This window comes from Rhinoderma darwinii, chromosome 10 (genome assembly GCF_050947455.1).
Source record: "Rhinoderma darwinii isolate aRhiDar2 chromosome 10, aRhiDar2.hap1, whole genome shotgun sequence".
NCBI lineage: Eukaryota > Metazoa > Chordata > Amphibia > Anura > Rhinodermatidae > Rhinoderma > Rhinoderma darwinii.
The window spans coordinates 94,026,692-94,047,774 of record NC_134696.1 but is presented as its reverse complement, the minus strand read 5'-3'; the positions used below and the strand labels follow the sequence as shown (position 1 = coordinate 94,047,774).

Here is a 21,083-nt window from a genome sequence, read left to right as displayed (position 1 = left end):
TGATGCACACAGAGGTGATCGGCTCGTTACAGGGTCATGTGATGCACACACAGGTGCTGGGATCGTTACGCGTTCATGATCATGGACTGAATTGTATCCACTGGCTGTAAACAATGAACGTTCCTACTGAGTAACAAGCAGAGATCTTGAAAACCGTGAGGAATTAATACAGAAAGTATATTGGGAAAATTGTTTAACTTTTAATTCTACAAAAAATTATCATTAATTTGCTGAATCCAGAATACCCCTTAATCTTTGACAAGTAGCAACCAAAGTGGCATGACAAAATAGGGGTACAGTTTGATGTTTGTCATACATTTTCATTACCTAGTGCTGTATTGGGGTTGTATGTCAATTCCTAACATATTGGGGCACTGCTTTATTAAAAGAAAAAGCGCCTTTATAATAGGCATTTGCGGTTCCCAAAGGCCCCCCCCTGAACACTTAATAAATGCCCTATGAGAGTATATGGACATTATAGATCAGCGACCCCCACTCAGGACCTCCCTTTTTTAGGCAGAGCTCCTACAAATGAAAAAAAAAAAAAAAGGTATGATCCAGCGCTTCATGAAAAAATCTCAGGACTTAAAGACAAAGGACCAGCACGCTGACGCGTTTCAAACGCCAACTGCGTTCTTAGTCATAGCCAATGACAAATACCTGCTCCTGCTATGGCGGGTTCAACCTAGCCTTGTAAGGCCAGGCTACACTGCGACTTTGGCCGCGACAAAGGTCTCATGGCCAAAGATCAATGTGTGCCCTTGTGTGCATCGCACGTAACGAAAGTCAGGGTGGCAGCGTTGCAACCCACTGGTTACGGCAACTGCAACCCGACAGTCGTAAGAAATCCAAACCTGCTGGATTTCAACTGTCGGGTCACAAAGCGGCCATATTGTCTTTTATTACATGCGATGAACACAGGTAAACGGTAAAAACAACTCCAACAATCCATATTCCCAATGCAGGTTTTAAAGGGGCTGCCAGGACATCCGAGGGGAATCCGCCACTCAGGACCACCATCAAACGGCTCCCACACAGACGGACTCAAGGCGTCCATGTCTTTCACGCATTATCGCGGTCGGATGTAGATATTTACCAGGAATCGGGACCTGTGCTAGAAATCAAGAACGTGATCTGCCACACATCACTTACTGATGACAGGCACGGGGACAGTCCTTTGATGATCGTATAGATCCGTTCACCCGTCCCCTCCGACTGCACAGGGAGTCCCCCTTCTTATTGCTGTGTATCTGCCACTCGCAATATTGGTCCTGGAAGCACATAATAAAACGGCATAAAGAAACGTCTCAAGTCATATGTCCTGGTACACAGCGCTGCTAGGCTCAGCCATCACTCACTTCACTGCAGGCTTCACAGTCCCTGTATTCCTCGCAGAGCTGACAATTCCCTGGTGATAGGATCAGTGGGGTATCATGGCAAAACTTTGTCCATTCGCTTCCCAATCTTTGGTGACAGGTTCGGGTCTTGGAGCACCAGCCGCAGCTCTGATCTGCCAGGCAGGCTAAACAGGACAGGTAAAAGCAATCTTCAGATCGATGGGGCTCCAAGAAAAGGAAGGAGATCTCCTGCACAGTGGAAGGGGATAAAACACAGTATTAGAGAGAGACAGAGCACAAAATGTGGCATAGTCTAGAACATGATATTACGCAGTGTTCCATAATACCAACCGATGTGACCCCTCCCCATCACTAGAACGAAACGGCAGTGGCATTAGGAAGCACCGTAACACTTTGCTCCTGGCGGGTCCGCCCCTCTGGAGGCCGCATGGTCAGACCGTTATAGTCAATGGCTAACCAGAAAAAAGCAAAGTGGAGCCAACAGGAGACAAAGTCGTATAGAAATTTCCTAGCATCAATGCCACTTCATTCTTTCGATCAGGGGGAGTCCGGTTGGCCGGATACGGATGGTATATTCTAACCACATGTCATTAATATCTCCGCTGGGACAGCACCTTTGATAAACATGAAGAACAAAACTTCGACATTAATACGGCAGACAGAGACAATTAAAGCGACCCTCCGGTCTCAGGACAAATTTATAAAAGTGATGGGGTATATGGAGTAATGATATCTGGTGCCCTCCAGTTGCGCCCCTCTGCCGTGGATCTGCCGTTTTAGGGTCCCCTCTGTGTTGTCTCATAATGGCCACAGCACTTCTCAGACGGAGTCTAAGACAACGCCCTCTGTTCACAGATTGGACAGAACTGCTCACAGGAGCAGCTCTGGCCAATCCGAGAACAGCGGGAGTGTCTCAAGACCCTTAGTCTAAGAATTGCTGCAGCCATTTTCGGACAACACAGATGGGACCCTAAAACGGCAGATCCGCTGCAGAGGGGCGCAACTGGAGGGCACCAGATATTATTACTCCATATACCCCCCTCATATTTAAAATGTCCCGGGACGGGAGGGTCGCTTTAAGAGACAAATATTTAAAGGGGTAATCCGATCACACAAAGCGATGACATACTGCTAGGATATGCTATCACTATGCTATCTGTGGGGGTCTGACTGCCGGGACCCCCGTCGTTCCTGAGATTGAAGGTGCACATTCACAGTTTTTCCCTGCACAGCGGTGTTCCCGGCCACCCGCTCTGCAGGGAACTGCAACAAAGCTCCATGTAAGTGAATGAAGCCATGCCGGGAGCACCAGGGGAAAACGGGGAAGAGAGCCTAGTCTCAGGATTGGAGGGGGCTCTGGCAGTCGTACCCCCGCCGATCGCAAAGTGACGGTATATCCTAGCGAAGTTGCAATTATTTTGCATGACGGGAGTAACCATCTAACTTAAATGGCGCCGACGGCATGACTTACGCTGCCACCATGTACTCCGGTGCGGTCCCACGTCAGGCTCAGCTCACTCGTGTGTCCAATGCCTGTGTTGTTGAGAAAACCTTCAATCTGCACAGCGTAGCGACTTCCCCGGTCTGCATTAGGGAATAACCGCTCCCCGCTATTCCGCTGCAGAGACCGCCTCTCCTTATCCTGGTGCACAAACCAGCGACCCACCTCCTCCTGCCACGAGCAAGCAAACGACAAAAAGGGTGAGAGACAACGGAGAGCAAACCTCAAGACATAAGCGGCAACCCGCGAGATCACAGCCAATGAATGGGCACTTGGCTAAACTAGTTTAGGAACCATAGAGAAAACGCCATGTATGAAGAATCGATGATGGACGCCACTTGTTTGCGTGGTTTTGGATTATTTGCATTTAAGGTGACAATGTAAAAAAATGTCTAAACGTGAAAGAAAAGCTACAGGGTGCTCGGGTTATACATGAAGGACAGTAGAAGTAGCACTTAAAGAATATGCCCATGTTTGCGAAAATTTTCATTGGTCCGGTACATCTAAACAAAAAAGACTGCAGCAAATTTGCAAAAAGTCTTGATTAAAAATTTCTACCGTTTTGTGTATACAGCTCCTACGCAGAGCAAAAATGGAAAGACGCAGGTGCACTTTGCAGGCTCTAAGATATATGCAACACATACACTTATTTATTTTTATTATTTTAAATTGCATTACTGCTGTATTTACTAGACGTAGAAATGTCAGGATCGGAGTGCACGTTTTATGTATGCAGCTCCTGTGCAGACCTAAGTGTCTCCATGGTTACAAGGGAGAGGTAGCAGATTAAAGTAATTAATGCATGACTGAAGGATCAGACTAAGCACAAGTTTTTCCCCTAGTCTGTAACCATGGAGATATATATTTCTGCATGGGCGCTGTATACACAAAACGGTAGGGTATTTTTTTTAATCATTTGCAAAGGGGCTTCATTCTTTTCCAGATGCATTGGAGCAAAACAAAAATGGTTCCAAAAGTGGACAAATCCTTTAAATGGGAAGAGACTGTCAACCCCACTAAATATTCAGAATCCGCTACGCTTAGTCCTTACCAGGTGGTATATGGTCCCTGGGTACCGTCCAAGACGAGCCACAACGTAAAACCGCTGGATGCGAGCCCAGATAGAGACACGATCGGGGAGAGTGTTTGGGCTCAGCATGGGGTATATGAAACCTTTATAAACCAGAGACACGTCCATCTCCGTGCTGGGGCTCAGGGTGATGGTTGTACTCCGCACAATGGACACCTGAGGGAAAAAAGTTTTAAAAAAATGTTATGTTTAATTTTGAATTGCACTTTATTATCAGAAGTGACTCCCCTTAAAGGAACAGTGTCACCAAAAAAAGTTTTTTTATATCAGTTTGATGTTAGTGTTTTATTAAAAACTTTTATATTTATTTGTGTTTGTGTTTAACTTTTTTTTATTTTTTTACTTTTTCTTCCCTATGGGGGCTGCCATTTTTTTTTCCATTTCTGTATGTGTCGATTAACGACACATACAGACATGGAATACGGCAGCTCCAGTCCCATAGTGACTGCGAACGGGGCCCGTTCCATCCACTATGGTGTACGCCGTGTGTGTGGGAACGGCGCATGCGCCGCTCCCACACAGTCCAAGTTGAACTGAGCGCCGTCCGGCGCCATTTTCGGACTTGTGCACTTGGAGCAGCGGCAGCAGACGGAGCGGACGGACGGGAGGGAGCGGAGACGGCGACTGGAGCAGGTAAGTGATTTCTATGTATGTTCGTGTTTGTGTGTGTTTACTACTGTATGTAAACCTTCTACACTGTGTGTTAGCTCAAAAAATGGCGACACACAGTGTAGGAGGTTAGACCGTTCAATCCCCTCGTTTCTCCCGGCACTAGCCAGGATAAAGGAGGGGGGGATTCTCAGAGCTCACTAGAGCGAGGGCTTTTTACCCAATTTTGCAGCATAAAGCAATGTGGTTGCTTTACCACTTGCAATGCTGCAATTTTGGGAATTGCTCCATCTAGTGACCAGCACTGGGAAATATTATAAATTAGAATCTAATTAATAATATTTCCTGACTCGTGAAAAAAATCCAAAAAATTAGAACAATGTTTAATCACCCACACACTAATTGTTTAACTAAAAAAAAAATAATAATAAATGTGAAATAAAAATGAATAAAAATCACAGCAAAAAAATTAAATAAAACAATTTTTCCTATAAAAAGTGGTTGTATTTAGTAATAGTGTAAAAAATAAAATAAAAGTACACAGTATATTATGGTATCGCCGCGACCACAATTACCCAAAGAATAACGTTAATATGTCATTTAAACCGCAAGGTGAACACCATAAAAAAAAAACGCAAAAAACAAATGGAAAAATTGCTATTTTTTTCCATTGCCCCCCCCAAAAAAGTCCTAATAAAAGTTAATCAATAAGTCCCAAAACGGTACGAATCAAAACTACGTCTCGTCCCGGAAAAAACAAGTCCAAAAAATCCCTACATTGACGGAAAAATAAAAAAATGGCGGCTCTTGGAAAGCGACGATGCAAAAACAAATAATTTAAATTCAAGAGTTTTTATTGTGCAAAAGTCGTAAAACATAAAAAACCTCCACATATGTGGTATCGCCGTAATCGTACCGACCCATAGAATAAAGGTAACGTGTTATTTACGCCGCACAGTGAACGGCGTCAATCTAAAACGCATAGAACAATGGCGGAATTTCAGGGTTTTTTTTCTATCCCCCCCCCCCCCCGAAAAGAGTTAATAAAAGTGAAGCAAAAACTGATATCTACCCCAAATGGTGCCATTAAAAAGTTCAACTAATCCCGCAAAAAACAAGTCCTCGTACACCTATGTCGACGGAAAAATAAAAAAGTTATAGCTCTTTGAATGCGACTATAGGAAAAATAAAAAATAAATTGCTTGGTCATTAGGACCTAAAATAGGCTGGTCACTAAGGGGTTAACAAGGAGAATGGTTACACCCAGTTGTCAATTTATTCCTAACATTTCTAGGAGGAATAACAGAGGAACGGCACGATACGGGGTTCTAAAAACAAATGTTATTTCATGGGGAATACAAGTGTTTACTAAAATAGACATGTCAGGAGAAGCGACTCTTTGATGGAATTTCACTGCACATTTTCAGCCCGGGTCTGCGACGTCAGCAAGAGATATTCATAATGAAGTACGGATTTACCCGGTCTGGTTGGGACTCGTTGCGTGGCTGCTGATAGGTGATCAGGTGAAGACCAGGAAGAAAATTGTTGGTCCGACAGCCATCTAGGGAAGTGATGAACGTGTTCTGGCTGCCCCACCAGCCATAGGTCCCAGAAATCTGTCCAACCCGGCAAGTCGAGCGATCTGGAAGAAAAAAAAAAAAAAGATAAAAAAAAAGTGACTTAAAATAAAAAAGGCAAAACCAACGCAAACCAAAGAGCAGGAATATAGATGAGCGCGCACCTGAAACGGACATGCAGGTTTCATTCTGAACGCACCACCCGAAGGTGCGAGGGATGTGCGAGGAGGTTGTGAGGTTGCTGCTGAACACCAAGCAGGATTGACAATCAGAGAGGAGCCGCGCCAGTCCTAGACAGCTCTTGTCCGGGCACTGCCAGACAAAAAAGGAAAAAAAAAAAAAAAAGTTTAGTAGTTTGCAGTTCAGACAGGAACAGGGCGACTACGAGCTCTGGCTAGAATGACACGTACTATTTTATTAGATTGGGGGGTCTGGCAGCTTGAATGGCACCACGTGCACTCGGGATCCTTGGAGCAGATGGTCTCGTCCATATACATGGAGCAGTAGTCCAAGTGATACTACAAAGTCAGCACAAACGTGTTATCTCCATCCTACGGGCACAGACAATAAGACCTATCATCCGCTGTATACTCACATCTTGTACGGGGGGTTGGTACACGGATACGGGCACCTTGTAAGCGAGTAGGTCTCCACGTGGAGTACCGCTGTACCCTCCGGCCACTAATAAGACTCCGCCTTTCATCAGAGCTGCCACATGGGAGTATCGGCCACCGCTCAACGTCTGAGGTCCTACAGGAATAAGTGATTGCATGTTTGCCGGGAACGTTATAACGCAACCTACACCATAACATCATGACTATCCCCCAACATCTCCAGTCAGGGGTGGGATTTGTTTCCCAATGAGATAAGCGGCGCCAGATGTGTCCGGTAGCCGCTTATCTCTCACTGTCTAATATAAAGCACGGAGACCTCCACCCATCGCTAAAACCAAGTGGCAGAAGCGCTCAGGTGAGCTCTGTGCCGGTTTGTCTCTGATCGGCTTTCCTCTAAAATGCGAGCGGTCTACGGACTCAGACTTTCTATGGAGTCCATAAACCACTGCGAGGAAAGCCGATCAGAAACAAAGTGGACCCGAGCGCTTCTGCCGCTTTGTTTTAGCGATCGGTGGGAGGTCTCCAGGCTCGGAACCCACCAATCAAAAACTTCTGACATGTCCCTTTAATATACTAACCATGATTAGGAGGCATGATCTGATTAAGGGCATTGCTGGGAACCCACTGGTGACAGCCAAGATGGTAGAAGAACATTTCTTGATCGTAGCATTTCTCCTCCTGGTAGTGAATGTGCAGGTTCCCCCCTAGAAACACAAACCACGCATTGCCCAATGAGACAGGGAAAAATACAACACATTACAGGATGGCGATTCCCCCCCAAAAAAATTGCACCTGTGAACTGACCCCTCAAAGTGCCAATCAGGGGTCCAGAGTAAGCCCCGCAACTTCCATTTCTCATCATTTTCAAGATCTCTGTTTGTAGTCAGTTAATGGGAGCTGACCTCTGAGATGCTGAAAACTTGTCCTGACCTTATACTTCTCACAGCTGGAAGTTTGCTACATTTGTATCCTGTCTATGCGATCCTTGGTCAACGGTGACCAGTATTAGGTCAAGAGGTTATTCAATTCTTACAAGAGAAATAACTGGACATGATCAAGAACGTTTCCACTTACTAACACCAAGCGGAGGTCTTGAAAACGGTGAGGAAATTTGACACCAAGTATATTAGAAAGTTGTAGAACTTTTTATTATACATTCAGAAAGATTTTTTTTACATAAAAGTTACTAAGTCATGGGCGGCATCATCCCTATAAATAATATAAACGTTTCCAAAGTAAAATGTGTATATGTTATATATCTTATTACAAGTCAGAAAATCTCACCATATATCACCATGTAGTTTCCTATGACGGTGGCGCTATGGAAGGCTCTCTCACGAGGACCTCCGCGGTTACCCTCACGGGGTTTCAGGGTGGTCCAGTAATTCAAGTCCACATTAAATAAATCTGTAGCGTTCACACGTATGCTGAACCTACAAGGGGGGGGGGGGCAAAAACATGAAAACTGTATTAAAAAAGTAAACAATCAAAATATTATATATATATATGAATGATCTGCCGAGACTCCCCGCCAGCACCCAGAACAGGACTTCTGGGACCCCACCAATCATGACGTGACCCCAGCAATACACCGTCGCCCCTTACTGTGGGAATATATCTTTACCAGCACTCCTATCCAGAGCTGCATTCAAAGTTCTACAGGATTCCTATTAGGTCTTACATTCCACGAGCTCCACCTGCTGCCCCCTACTGGTTCAGTGTCTATATGAAGCATACTTTGCACAGGTACATTCTCATGTCATGTCATGTCATTGCAGTTCTTTCTGTGAAACTCTCTCAAAATTAGTAATATGTTTATATGTAGATTTATGCTATAAAGTGATGTTACAGTTGAGTGATTGGGCTCCACTGGTTGATGGATAATGGTCAATGAAGGGTATATAACCCGCTGGCACATGTTCACAGTCCCTCTCTCCATTGCTACAGTTGGATGCGTGCACATGTGCAGTAACCTTATCCAGAGGAGTCAGAAAGCATAGATCAGTGATCGCAGGTTCCCTTTGGCTCTTACCGTGCTGTGGAGGGCCGGTGTCCACCATATACCAGAAGAGATCGGGATGCGGCGTGGTACACCATAGAATGGCCGGCTGCAGCCGGGGGCTTCCCTCCAGCAGGCAGCACCTCCTCCCATTCCCAAGAATGAAGACTGAAACGGAACATCTTGGAGGAAAAAACATCACGGGATGTGCGTCCTGGGAAAGAGAACAATTCAAATTATGAAAGAAAATAAATAAATTAAAATGTGATGTTTTAGGTGCCAGATCTTGAGGTTGAATAACTGTAGATACATTACTTGTCATCTTGTATTGATCCTAAATCACAGCCTGTATTATACTCCAGAGCTGCACTCACTATTCTGCTGGTGGAGTCACTGTGTAGATACATTACATTACTTATCCTGTACTGATCCTGAGTTACATCCTGTATTATACTCCAGAGCTGCACTCACTATTCTGCTGGTGGAGTCACTGTGTACATACATTACATTACTTATTCTGTACTGATCCTGAGAAACAGCCTGTATTGTAATCCAGAGCTGCACTCACTATTCTGCTGGAATATAATACAGGATGTAACTAAGGATTAATACAGGAGAAGTAATGTAATGTACGTACACAGAGACTGCACCAGCAGAATAGTGAGTGCAGCTCTGGAGTATAATACAGGATGTAACTCAGGATCAGTACAGGATAAGTAATGTAATGTATGTACACAGTGACTCCACCAGCAGAATAGTGAGTGCAGCTCTGGAGTATAATACAGGATGTAACTCAGGATCAGTACAGGATAAGTAATGTCATGTATGTACACAGTGACTCCACCAGCAGAATAGTGAGTGCAGCTCTGGTGTATAATACAGGATGTTACTCAGGATCAGTACAAGATAAGTAATGTAATGTATGCACACAGTGACTCCACCAGCAGAATAGTGAGTGCAGCTCTGGTGTATAATACAGGATGTAACTCAGGATCAGTACAGGATAAGTAATGTAATGTATGCACACAGTGACTCCACCAGCAGAATAGTGAGTGCAGCTCTGGTGTATAATACAGGATGTAACTCAGGATCAGTACAGGATAAGTAATGTAATGTATGCACACAGTGACTCCACCAGCAGAATAGTGAGTGCAGCTCTGGTGTATAATACAGGATGTAACTCAGGATCAGTACAGGATAAGTAATGTAATGTATGCACACAGTGACTCCACCAGCAGAATAGTGAGTGCAGCTCTGGTGTATAATACAGGATGTAACTCAGGATCAGTACAGGATAAGTAATGTAATGTATGTACACAGTGACTCCACCAGCAGAATAGTGAGTGCAGCTCTGGAGTATAATAAAGGATGTAACTCAGGATCAGTACAGGATAAGTAATGTAATGTATGCACACAGTGACTCCACCAGCAGAATAGTGAGTGCAGCTCTGGTGTATAATACAGGATGTAACTCAGGATCAGTACAGGATAAGTAATGTAATGTATGCACACAGTGACTCCACCAGCAGAATAGTGAGTGCAGCTCTGGTGTATAATGCAGGCTGTAACTCAGGATCAGTACAGGATAAGTAATGTAATGTATGTACACAGTGACTCCACCAGCAGAATAGTGAGTGCAGCTCTGGAGTATAATACAGGATGTAACTCAGGATCAGTACAAGATCAGTAATGACTCTCTTTATGAAGAATAAACCTAAATATAAACTGCAAAATGGTGTTCAAAGAACAACATATGTTTTACAAGTACATTCCCTTATCAGCCAGTGGAACTTGCTCTTTACTCCAGTCACATGTTAAAGTAACTTAATATCCACAACAATAGTTGAGCTACAATCGATTCCTCTACACCAGGACCACAGGTTCTAATCATGTTCTAACACACTTACTTGGAGCATGTTGGTCCTTGATCTTTACAATGTTAACAGATATATAAGGAAAGTTGGGCATTCCACCGACTTACCCCCAAATACATATAGCCAGTTATCAACGGTGGCAGCTGCGTGGTTAGCGAGAGGAGGGGGGTACATGGTGCTATAGGAGTTAAGATCAACCCAGCGCTCCTCCAGGGGGAGAAACACCCAGGTATCATTAGTCAGTCTCCCACCGGGTAGCTCCCCACCAAACAAAACCAACGTTCCATTCCATTCCACCGCAACGTGTGAGTGCCGAGCAGCCTGAGGAACACAAGAGGTAAAGAGTCCAGCCAAGACCCACACTTTGAATTCGTACATTTCTGTCAGTACAATGAGGTCCCACCCTCGAAGGAGCAACATTTTCATCTCTAGGCCTTTAACTTTCTGGACGATTGGACTATTCTGGATTAAAGTGGACTATTTTTCTTTTATGCTGGATCATTGGCATTTACAGGGTGCTAGATTAAAGGGATTTTACCATAAAAGATATGTATGGCTTACCAACTAGACTGGGATCCCCCACTCTCTGGATACAGGATGAAGGGGAGGTGGTCGGACTCCTTCCAGCCGGACTTTTATGGTCTATCAACAAGACTAAGAACTCCCGTTCCTGCTTCTGGGGGATGGGCAATGGCCTAGTCGATTTACTATAAGGGATTTTTGGGACTTTATTGTGAAAGGAGGTGCAACGCTAAATCAGCACTGCGGCCCCTCCATACTCATGATCGGTGGGGGTCCCAGAGATCAAACCCCCACCGATCATAAAGTAATGGCAAATTCTAGTGATTGGTCATGACTTTATTAAATGGGATTAACCCTTTAAAAATGATCTGTCACTAGTTTAGTAATGCCCAATCTCAAAGCTAAGCTAATAGCTAATGTAAAAGTTATGAGCTTTATTCTAAATATGCAAATGAGGCTATACTAGACAAGTGGGCGTCAACACCAGCGATTCTCCTGAGGTGGAGCCTCCTCACAGCCTCTGACGCCATCCTATCAGCATGAAGCTGCTTCACACAGTGTGAGAGACTGAGGCTGGAGGGACGGGGATCACTTCAAATAGCCATATCTCCGGCTGTGGACCACCTAGAACAGTGGTTCTGGTGGCATATGAAAGATGAGATTCTAGCTGTGAAATAACCAGAGGTATCACCAGTCAGGAATGGAAGCTGTATACTATAGGATCACACTGTGTTGCTGGGTAAGTAAGAGGAGAACTGTATGATGATTGGACAGCGTCATACAGAAAACATTACACCGCCCAGAGTGAAAATAAAGAGTCGCCTCCTATTTGGCACGTATAGTTTAGCATATTTGGGAAAAAGCTCATAACTTTGCAAATAATAAACGGTTTGAAAAACAAATCACACTGTAGTTATCAGCATCGTAGCGCCTATTAGATTAGTTAGGAGACAGGGAATGAATAAACTGGTCAATGTATCGGTAGTATACATTGAGGTCACTGCAGGCCGCCATAGTTTTAACATTTTACTCCATGGCTATTGTAGGTGATTTAGCGCGTCCTATAAGAACACGTGAGTTACGACGCCTATGAAGATCCATTAAAGACTGATTGAGCACCTATTTAGATTATGAAAACAAAATCCCGTCCAAAGATAGATATTCACTATAAGCAGATCCAACTGTTGGCCCGACATATTAAATATCATATATGTAGTACATCAGGTCTACCTAATAGAAGACTGCCCCCTATGGATAGTAAGATGGAACTGAACAACCAGAAGAACTACAGGAGTAAAATAAGGGACATACCGGGCTCGGAGCGTAGGTTTTTCTCCCCCATGTATTTGAGGTAAAGTTATAAATGGCCATATCCTGAAGAGCAGAATTTAGATCCAGACCTAAGATGAAAAAGATGTTCTCTATGAGATCCAACCCCCACGTACCCCCATTAGAACTCATCACTAACCCCCAGAAGCTCCAAAATTATTTTCCTCACCTCCAAAAACGTAGAGGGCATTGGTGGCTGACAGATAGACCCCACCAGCCGCGGTACGGGGTGTGAAGGACGGATCCTGACTGCTCACATTGTACCAAGTCCCAGATCCCTGATTGTCAGACCATGTTAAGTCACAACGTTCCCCCATGTACCCCGGAAAACAGAGGCAGCGTTGAGTCTCCTGAAAAACAATGATTACAGTGAGAGGACCCACATGAAAAAAAAAACAGGGTAAGTACAGTCCCATTGTTTTAATGTGGGTAAAACTACAACTCCCAGCATGCCCTGATAGTTTTTGGTTGTCAGGATATGCTGGGAGTTGTAGTTTCACATCAGCAGGAGAGCTATAGGTTGCACGTGACTGATATACTGTATATGTTACATCAGATTTACATGTGGCTTTATTAAAGGTACCTGGTTACACGTTCCATGGTGGACATGGCAGTACGTGCTACAATCAGGTATCTGACAACCGTCTCCACTCCAGCCGGGGTCGCACAAACACTGGGTGTTTTCCTGGCACGTCCCATGTCCAGAGCAGCCTTGCGGGCATAAGGAGAAACTGTATGTGGCATTGAAACCCAGTAGGTTATAATTGGCATCGCTGAAGAGATGAAGGAGCATCTGCAAGAAACAAGGTCAATCATAATCAGAGAAGCGTATCAGGAAAATGTATAAATGAATTCAGCTTCAATGGAAGGCTAAGGAGTGAGTCTTGTAGCGGTGGTCACAGGAAATTTACCCTCTAAGAAAGTGGCTGCAGGGAATATGTAGCGCCAAATGCGATTCAAGGTGGACCACACCAAGACAAAAAAGACTCTAACAATATAGGCGCTACAAACACGGATCAGCCATAACATTAATACCACCGGCCTAATATTGTGTAGTCGCACACGTGCCGCCAAAACAGCCCTGACCCGTGGAGGCGTGGACACCACGAGACCTCTGAACGTTCCTGTGGTTCTGGTACAAGACGTGGCAGCAGATCCTGTAAGTTGTGAGGTGCGGCCTCCATGGATCAGACTTGTTTTTCCAGCACATCCTACAGATGATCGATCGGATTGAGATCTGGAGAATTTGGAGACGAGTCATCACCTTGAAGTCTTTGTTATGTTCCTCAGAAGTATTTGCATTGTGGTTGGGGGCATTATCCTGTTGAAAGAGGGCACTGCCATTAGGGCATACCGCTGCCATGAAGGGGGTACTTGTCTGCTGCAATGTTTCGGTCGGTGGTACGTGTCACATCCACATGAATGTCAGAACAAAAGGTTTCCCAGCAGAACAAGGTCCAGACCATCACACTGTCTCCGCCGACTTGTCTTCTTCCCATAATGTATCCTGGTGCCATCTCTTCCCCAAGTAAGCGACACACCCGGCTGTCCACATCATGTAAAATAAAACGTGATTCATCAGACCAGGCACCTTCTTCCATTGCTCCAGTTCTGAGGCTCACATGCCCATTGTAGGGGATTTCGGCGGTGGCAGGGTCGGCATAGGCGCTCTGCCCAGTGTAGCTACGAAACCCTATAGGCAGCAAGATGCGATGTTCTGCGTGTTCTGCCATCTTTCTATCATAGTCAGCAATAACTTTTTCAGCAGTTTGTTCTACAGTAGATCTTCTGTGGGATCGGACCAGACGGGCAAGACTTCACTCCTCACATGCAAAGAGCATTGTGCGCCCATGACCCTGTCGCCAGTTGTCCTTCCATGGACCACATTTGACAGGTACTGACCACCACATACCGGGAACACCCCCACAAGACCGGCTGTTTTGGAGATGCTCTGACCCAGTCGTCTAATAATCACAATTTGGCGCAGTCGCTCAGATCCTTACACTTCCCCATTTTTTCTTCTTCCAACATCAACTTCTAGAACGGACGGGTCACTGGCTGCCTAATATATCCCCCCCCTTGTCAGGCGCCATTGTAACCAGATCATCAATGTTATTCACTTCACCTGTCAGTGGTGTTGATGTTATGGCTGATCGGTGCATATTACTAATAGAATCCCTTTCATTTCCGTCTTGTACCTTTCCAGATGTCGCCTCCAGGGTTGGGGGCAGACTGCTTCCGCTCAGACTGGCCAGCAGGCGGTCACTGTACGAGTCTCCATCATATACAAAGAGATAGTCGTAGGTACATTCCGTGTCCATGAAGAGGAATCGTAGCAGCACGCGGTAATTGCTGTTGGGGGCTGCGAGTAAAAACAATAATGAAAGAGACAGAAAATCCTGATTCTCCTCCTCAAAACTTCTGACAGGTCACTATATGTCAGAAACGTTCTTAAATGACAGTTACCCTGTAATCTGTCCGATCCCTGGTTCCATCTAGAGATAAGAGGCGCCTGGTAGCTGCTTATCCTGCTCTCCATATGACAACAGACTAGTTAAGCATGCATGTTGATGGAGGATTCGTGGAGATAGATAACTTATGGGTAAAGATAAGGGAAGGTGACATATATATATATACTCATTAGTCTATGTGTCAGGGGCAAACTGTTCAGTGATGCCCCCTAGGTCAGCATTATTAGGTCATCTATATATTGTCCCCCCCCCGAACCCCCCTGTGGAAGACATGATATGTGAATATGGAATCTCTTCTCCTTCTTCTCATATATAACTTACCTTCTATTAACCATTCGCAGTTGCCATTAACTGAATAGTTTCCTGGGCCATCACTCACAAACCCCGGCAAACTGCGGAGCACAGTGCGCTGTCCCTTACAATCCCCACATGTAGCTGTGCCGACCTGGGATAAGAACAGGAGGAGGAGGAGGTGCCCGCCATACAGGCAGAAGCCGGCAGGGGCTCCCATTTCTGCTCAGCATTCCTGGTAGAGAACCTGGAAACAGAGAATGAGAGTAATCAATGCAAAAGAAGAAAAGCAGCAAAAGTGCTGAGAACTTCATATTCCGTGGCGGGGTTGTCTCATCAGAAACAAATAGGAAACGTCGCTCTTCGCTCAGGTTCATAGAGAGACGTCCAGAGAAAGAGACCGCCCACTATGACATCATTTAGGGAAAATAGACAGAAGTGTCATCATTAGACAATACCTATAAAGAGGTTATTAGTGTTTCAGCAAATAAAGCTTATTCATTGTATAATGATCAGTTTTACAATTTGCTTTATACGTTCTATACCAATATCTCAACATTTTTAAGATCTCTGCTTGCTGTCATCAATTAGGTACCTTCCAGTTGATAAACATCTGTCCTGATGCACGACTGATTACAGTCCAGTTATCAGAGTTCTCAGGATCAGTACAGGATAAGTAATGTATGTACACAGTGACTCCACTAGCAGAATAGTGAGTACAGCTCTGGAGTATAATACATGATGTAACCCAGGATCAATACAGGATAAGTAATGTAATGTATGTACACAGTGACTCCACCAGCAGAATAGTGAGTACAGCTCTGGAGTATAATACATGATGTAACCCAGGATCAATACAGGATAAGTAATGTAATGTATGTACACAGTGACTCCACCAGCAGAATAGTGAGTACAGCTCTGGAGTATAATACATGATGTAACTCAGGATCAATACAGGATAAGTAATGTAATGTATGTACACAGTGACTCCACCAGCAGAATAGTGAGTGCAGCTCTGGAGCATTATACAGGCTGTAACTCAGGATCAGTAGAGTATAAATAATGTAATGTATGTACACAGTGACTCCACCAGCTGAATAGTGAGTGCAGCTCTGGAGCATTATACAGGCTGTAACTCAGGATCAGTAGAGTATAAATAATGTAATGTATGTACACAGTGACTCCACCAGCAGAATAGTGAGTCCAGCTCTGGAGTATAATACAGGATGTAACGCAGTATCAGTACAGGATAAGTAATGTAATGTATGTACACAGTGACTCCACCAGCAGAATAGTGAGTTCAGCTCTGGAGCATTATACAGGCTGTAACTCAGGATCAGTACAGTATAAATAATGTAATGTATGTACACAGTGACTCCACCAGCAGAATAGTGAGTGCAGCTCTGGAGTATAATACAGGATGTAACTCAGGATCAGTACAGGATAAGTAATGTAATGTATGTACACAGTGACTCCACCAGCAGAATAGTGAGTACAGCTCTGGAGTATAATACAGGATATAACTCAGTATCAGGACAGGATAAGTAATGTAATGTATGTACACAGTGACTCCACCAGCAGAATATTGAGTGCAGCTCTGGAGTATAATACAGGATGTAACTCAGGATCAGTACAGGATAAGTAATGTAATGTATGTACACAGTGACCCCACCAGCAGAATAGGGAGTGCAGCTCTGGAGTATAATACAGGATGTAACTCAGGATCAGTACAGGATAAGTAATGTAATGTATCTACACAGTGACTGCACCAGCAGAATAGTGAGTGCAGCTCCGGAGTATAATACAGGATGTAACTCAGGATCAGTACAGGATAAGTAATGTAATGTATGTACACAGTGGCATCACCAGCAGAATAGGGAGTGCAGCTCTGGAGTATAATACAGGATGTAACTCAGGATCAGTAGAGGATAAGTAATGTAATGTATGTACACAGTGACTCCACCAGCAGAATAGGGAGTGCAGCTCTGGAGTATAATACAGGATGTAACTCAGGATCAGTACAGGATAAGTAATGTATGTACACAGTGACTCCACCAGCAGAATAGGGAGTGCAGTTCTGGAGTATAATACAGGATGTAACTCAGGATCAGTACAGGATAAGTTATGTAATGTGTGTACAGAGTGACTCCACCAGCAGAATAGTGAGTGCAGCTCTGGAGTATAATACAGGATATAACTCAGGATCAGTACAGGATAAGTAATGTAATGTATGTACAAAGTGACTCCACCAGCAGGATAGTGAGTGCAGCTCTGGAGTATAATACAGGATATAACTCAGGATCAGTACAGGATAAGTAATGTAATGTATGTACAGTGACTCCACCAGCAGAATAGTGAGTGCAGCTCTGCAGTATAATACAGGATGTAACTCTGGATCAGTACAGTGACTCCACCAGCAGAATAGTGAGTGCAGCTCTGGAGTATAATACAGGATGTAACTCAGGATCAGTACAGGATAAGTAATGTAATGTATGTACAAAATTACTCAATAAATGCTGTAAGCTATAATTATATATATAACTGTAAAAATGTGTTCAAAGGCACACACAGTTAACACATCATTCTTATACAGTAACTGATACATAACAAAAGCTCAGTGTAATGATCCATGTCTTAGATAGAAATTAATCATTTATAAGTTCATGAGAAAGTCACATCTCAACAAACCACCAACAAGACAGAGAAGCAACGACCCGCAAAGTACTAGACTAGGTTACGAGTTTCCCCCAAACAGACTGATTAGTGAATTGGCTCTATAGGATATGTATCTCAGGACAGGACATTATACCGTGAGCTCCACCAAAGACTGAGGAGTAAACAGAATTATGTCTTTTGGGTGGAGTTACCTTTTGCATGGCAATTACTTCCCAAGTCCAATACACGTGATCGTATCCCAAGTCCGTGTGCTACAGATCAGCAATACGGCGTCCATGGAAAGCTAAGGGCAACGCAGGCCGTATTACGGAGGTATTGTCCTGGAAGGGATTCCGTTGTTTCTCCCAGGCACCGTACAGCGGCACACGGAGTGCCTATAGATGTACAATACGGAGATGTAATATGAGCCCCTATGGCCTTGATCGCCACGATCCTGCATCCAACACAGGTGTCATGGAGGGTGCGGACATGACGGCTTGGTTGCTGCATTGATCTGCAGATATTTATTTCACCCTATTTATAGGATGCGACATGCCTCAAGCCAACCAACTTCACATCATAGCACTGGAAATGCACAAGCTCATCAATAAGATAAGGTTTCTAACTTAAAGGAGAACTCCACTGTTCCAGCATGCGTATGTGGGAGTCGGGAGGAATAGCGTTCGGCCGACAGCTATCTTAAATGTATGGCCTGCCTTACAATGTTAGATCTAAGCTGTTAGGTCACATGTCTGACAGCAGGGTAGAGGCAAACAGCTGTCTGTTTCCAAGGGCAACCAGGAGGATTCTGAAAGCAGCTGCGTATGTAAATATAGAAGGAGATGTGAAATTAAAATCAGTAAAGAAAAGTATTTGCAAAAATACTCCACTTATTAGGTCGATTTAAAGTGGGTTGATAGGATCAGAAAAACATGGCTACTTTCTTCCAAAAACAGTGCCACACCTATTCGTGGGTTGTGTTTGGTTTCGCAGCTCAGTTTCATTGAAGTGAATGATTAACTGCAATACCACAAAAAACCTGTGGACATGTGTGGTGCTGTTTCTGGACCACGTTTTTCTGACTCTGGAAACCCCATTTAAGGAGTTCCTTTTGTTTTATAAAACTCCATACATGTCATAGATACATAGCTGAAGTTCAAATGATTGGGGGGTCCATGAGCTGGGACCCCACTAAGCCCAAAAACAAGGGATCTCACTACGCCCCATGAGGTTTTATTACCAAGATCTCTGCATCTCTGATCTTGACAGAACTCCCATAGGGTCTGTTATAGAATACTGCTGGACCAGAGGGACAACCCATCATTGCTTTGGGGCTGTCACTTATAGGATTATCACAAAAATGTCAACATTTTGTGACTGCAGTTTAGCCGCACAATCTACTGGAGTCTGGAATCCAACTCCTATCTCAGGCTGCTGATCTGTCCCTCTCCCATGCTTTACACTGCAGGTGTCTGTGCTCAGATCAGCTGCTGTGTGTAAGCAAAGGAGACCAGGAAATCCATGAGCGAATTGCTAGTTTCCTTAACAGCGAGGATGGAATAATTATACACTAGAATATAAGATGATCACTGCCACACATGAGCTAAATGATCCTTGGTAAGTGTGGGGGGTGAGATGGGGTGGCACTGGGTACCCACCAATAAAAGCAGACACCTCTCTGTTTATTCCAGCACACAAAGTAGTGGCAAATATCATCAACATCCTTTATTGCAAATACAGCCATATAAAAAAAAACAGAGACCACTCTATTCGCCGGAGTGGAAAGCGGTATAACAAAGGGTGGCTCTTGCTCTGGTGGTCTTGCCACGATCCCGTGATCAGCTCGTGATTTGACACATTTCCCTTGCAGTAGATCACCGGGTCGGCTTCATAATAATCATTTATCAGCTCTCCACAGAATAGATGATAAATTTCTGATCGGTGGGGGTCCGACAGCTGGGACCCCCACCGATCCCGAGAACAGGGGTCCTAGGTGAAAGGAGCGGTTCTGCGCATACTTGGCCCCCACTCCATTCGCTTTCTATGGGGCTGCCAGATGTCTTGATGAAATAACCGATTTGAAGTATATTCTGGGATATAAAATAATTTATTCCTTTTCATTTTTTAGTATCTCTGCTTCTTGTCAGTGAATGGAAAATGCTCTCGATTACACCAGTTCTGATCTAATACATCTCTTGACTGGCGGATACAATAGTATCCAGTGTAGAGCACAAATCTCTCTCCTGTCCTGATATTTTGCAACAATGTATCAGTGCAGGTAAAATGTATCAGGCTGGAGTCCTGGTCGCTGTTCTAGTCCATTCTGCCTCTATCATGGGGCAACTGCACCGTGAGGGATAAACCAATGAGTGTAAAGAAAAACTAGAAGCGTTGTCCATGGCAACTGGCCGCTTGCCAATGTAACCCGGCTGGTTGTTAGGGGCAACAATATTTATTTCACTTACATTGCACTATATACCCCCAAAAGGCTCTCTATGGCACGTGGAATTGTGGAACTAAAAGTCCCAGCATCACCAGACGCATTCCAACAGAGCGGATCTGATCTGAACGATTCCCCAATTTGTTATTCCATTCGCCATCGTATTGGCAAATTAATTACGCAATTTCATGATTCGCTGAATGCAAATTCTGCATCACTATCACTGTGGGACTACAAGTCTCAGCATGCCCAGCTTGTCCGCCTGCAGAGCAACAACAAGGGAGGAACATACAAGTCTCAAATAGCGGATTCCAGGGCATGCTGCGACTTATGGTTCCTCCACATCTGGAAAACCACTGGCCAAAACTGGGAATAACCCTAAATGCACTAAACTCAAGCGCACGGCTCGTAAAGCGCAAGGAGACGGACACATAAAATGCAGCCGCACAACGCACTCACCCTCCCGCGGCTCAATCCGCTATCTGCAGCTGTAGTCACCTGTGAACCGGAAGCAAAACTCGCAGGAGAAAGGGGGAGGTCATCGAAACCGGAAGTTGGCTCTCGAGGCCGCCCACTCTACGGGACACGATGACGTCACGCTGCAGCGCGTTTGCTTGGAAAACGGAGCGTCTGTCTCCACGGGACGCGTCATGGCCGCCACCGACTTCATCTCTATATCTAGTCATTATCTGTGTGTCTATTATCATTTTACCACAGCTGGTGTTGAAAAGCAGAACTAAAAGTAATGGAAAT

General features: G+C 44.5%; 1 protein-coding gene across 2 annotated transcripts in view; it reads right to left on the bottom strand.

The window, feature by feature from the left end:
* The window catches only part of MEGF8 (multiple EGF like domains 8), a 69,725-nt gene extending 48,855 nt beyond the window's left edge, over nt 1-20,870 (bottom strand). For both annotated transcript variants that reach the window (XM_075840325.1, XM_075840324.1), the window contains exons 1-18: nt 20,790-20,870; nt 15,266-15,482; nt 14,672-14,835; nt 13,057-13,266; nt 12,643-12,823; nt 12,456-12,544; nt 10,730-10,943; nt 8,782-8,962; nt 8,034-8,182; nt 7,328-7,453; nt 6,731-6,885; nt 6,546-6,653; nt 6,300-6,447; nt 6,037-6,200; nt 3,911-4,105; nt 2,830-3,030; nt 1,359-1,586; nt 1,153-1,271 (exon numbers count right to left, since the gene is read on the bottom strand). In XM_075840325.1, coding sequence (XP_075696440.1) covers nt 1,153-1,271; nt 1,359-1,586; nt 2,830-3,030; nt 3,911-4,105; nt 6,037-6,200; nt 6,300-6,447; nt 6,546-6,653; nt 6,731-6,885; nt 7,328-7,453; nt 8,034-8,182; nt 8,782-8,962; nt 10,730-10,943; nt 12,456-12,544; nt 12,643-12,823; nt 13,057-13,266; nt 14,672-14,835; nt 15,266-15,455 — 2,822 coding nt within the window. In that variant the 5' untranslated portion in view covers nt 15,456-15,482; nt 20,790-20,870. The remainder of the gene's footprint in view (nt 1-1,152; nt 1,272-1,358; nt 1,587-2,829; nt 3,031-3,910; nt 4,106-6,036; nt 6,201-6,299; nt 6,448-6,545; nt 6,654-6,730; nt 6,886-7,327; nt 7,454-8,033; nt 8,183-8,781; nt 8,963-10,729; nt 10,944-12,455; nt 12,545-12,642; nt 12,824-13,056; nt 13,267-14,671; nt 14,836-15,265; nt 15,483-20,789) is intronic.
* Nucleotides 20,871-21,083: the final 213 nt, after the last annotated feature.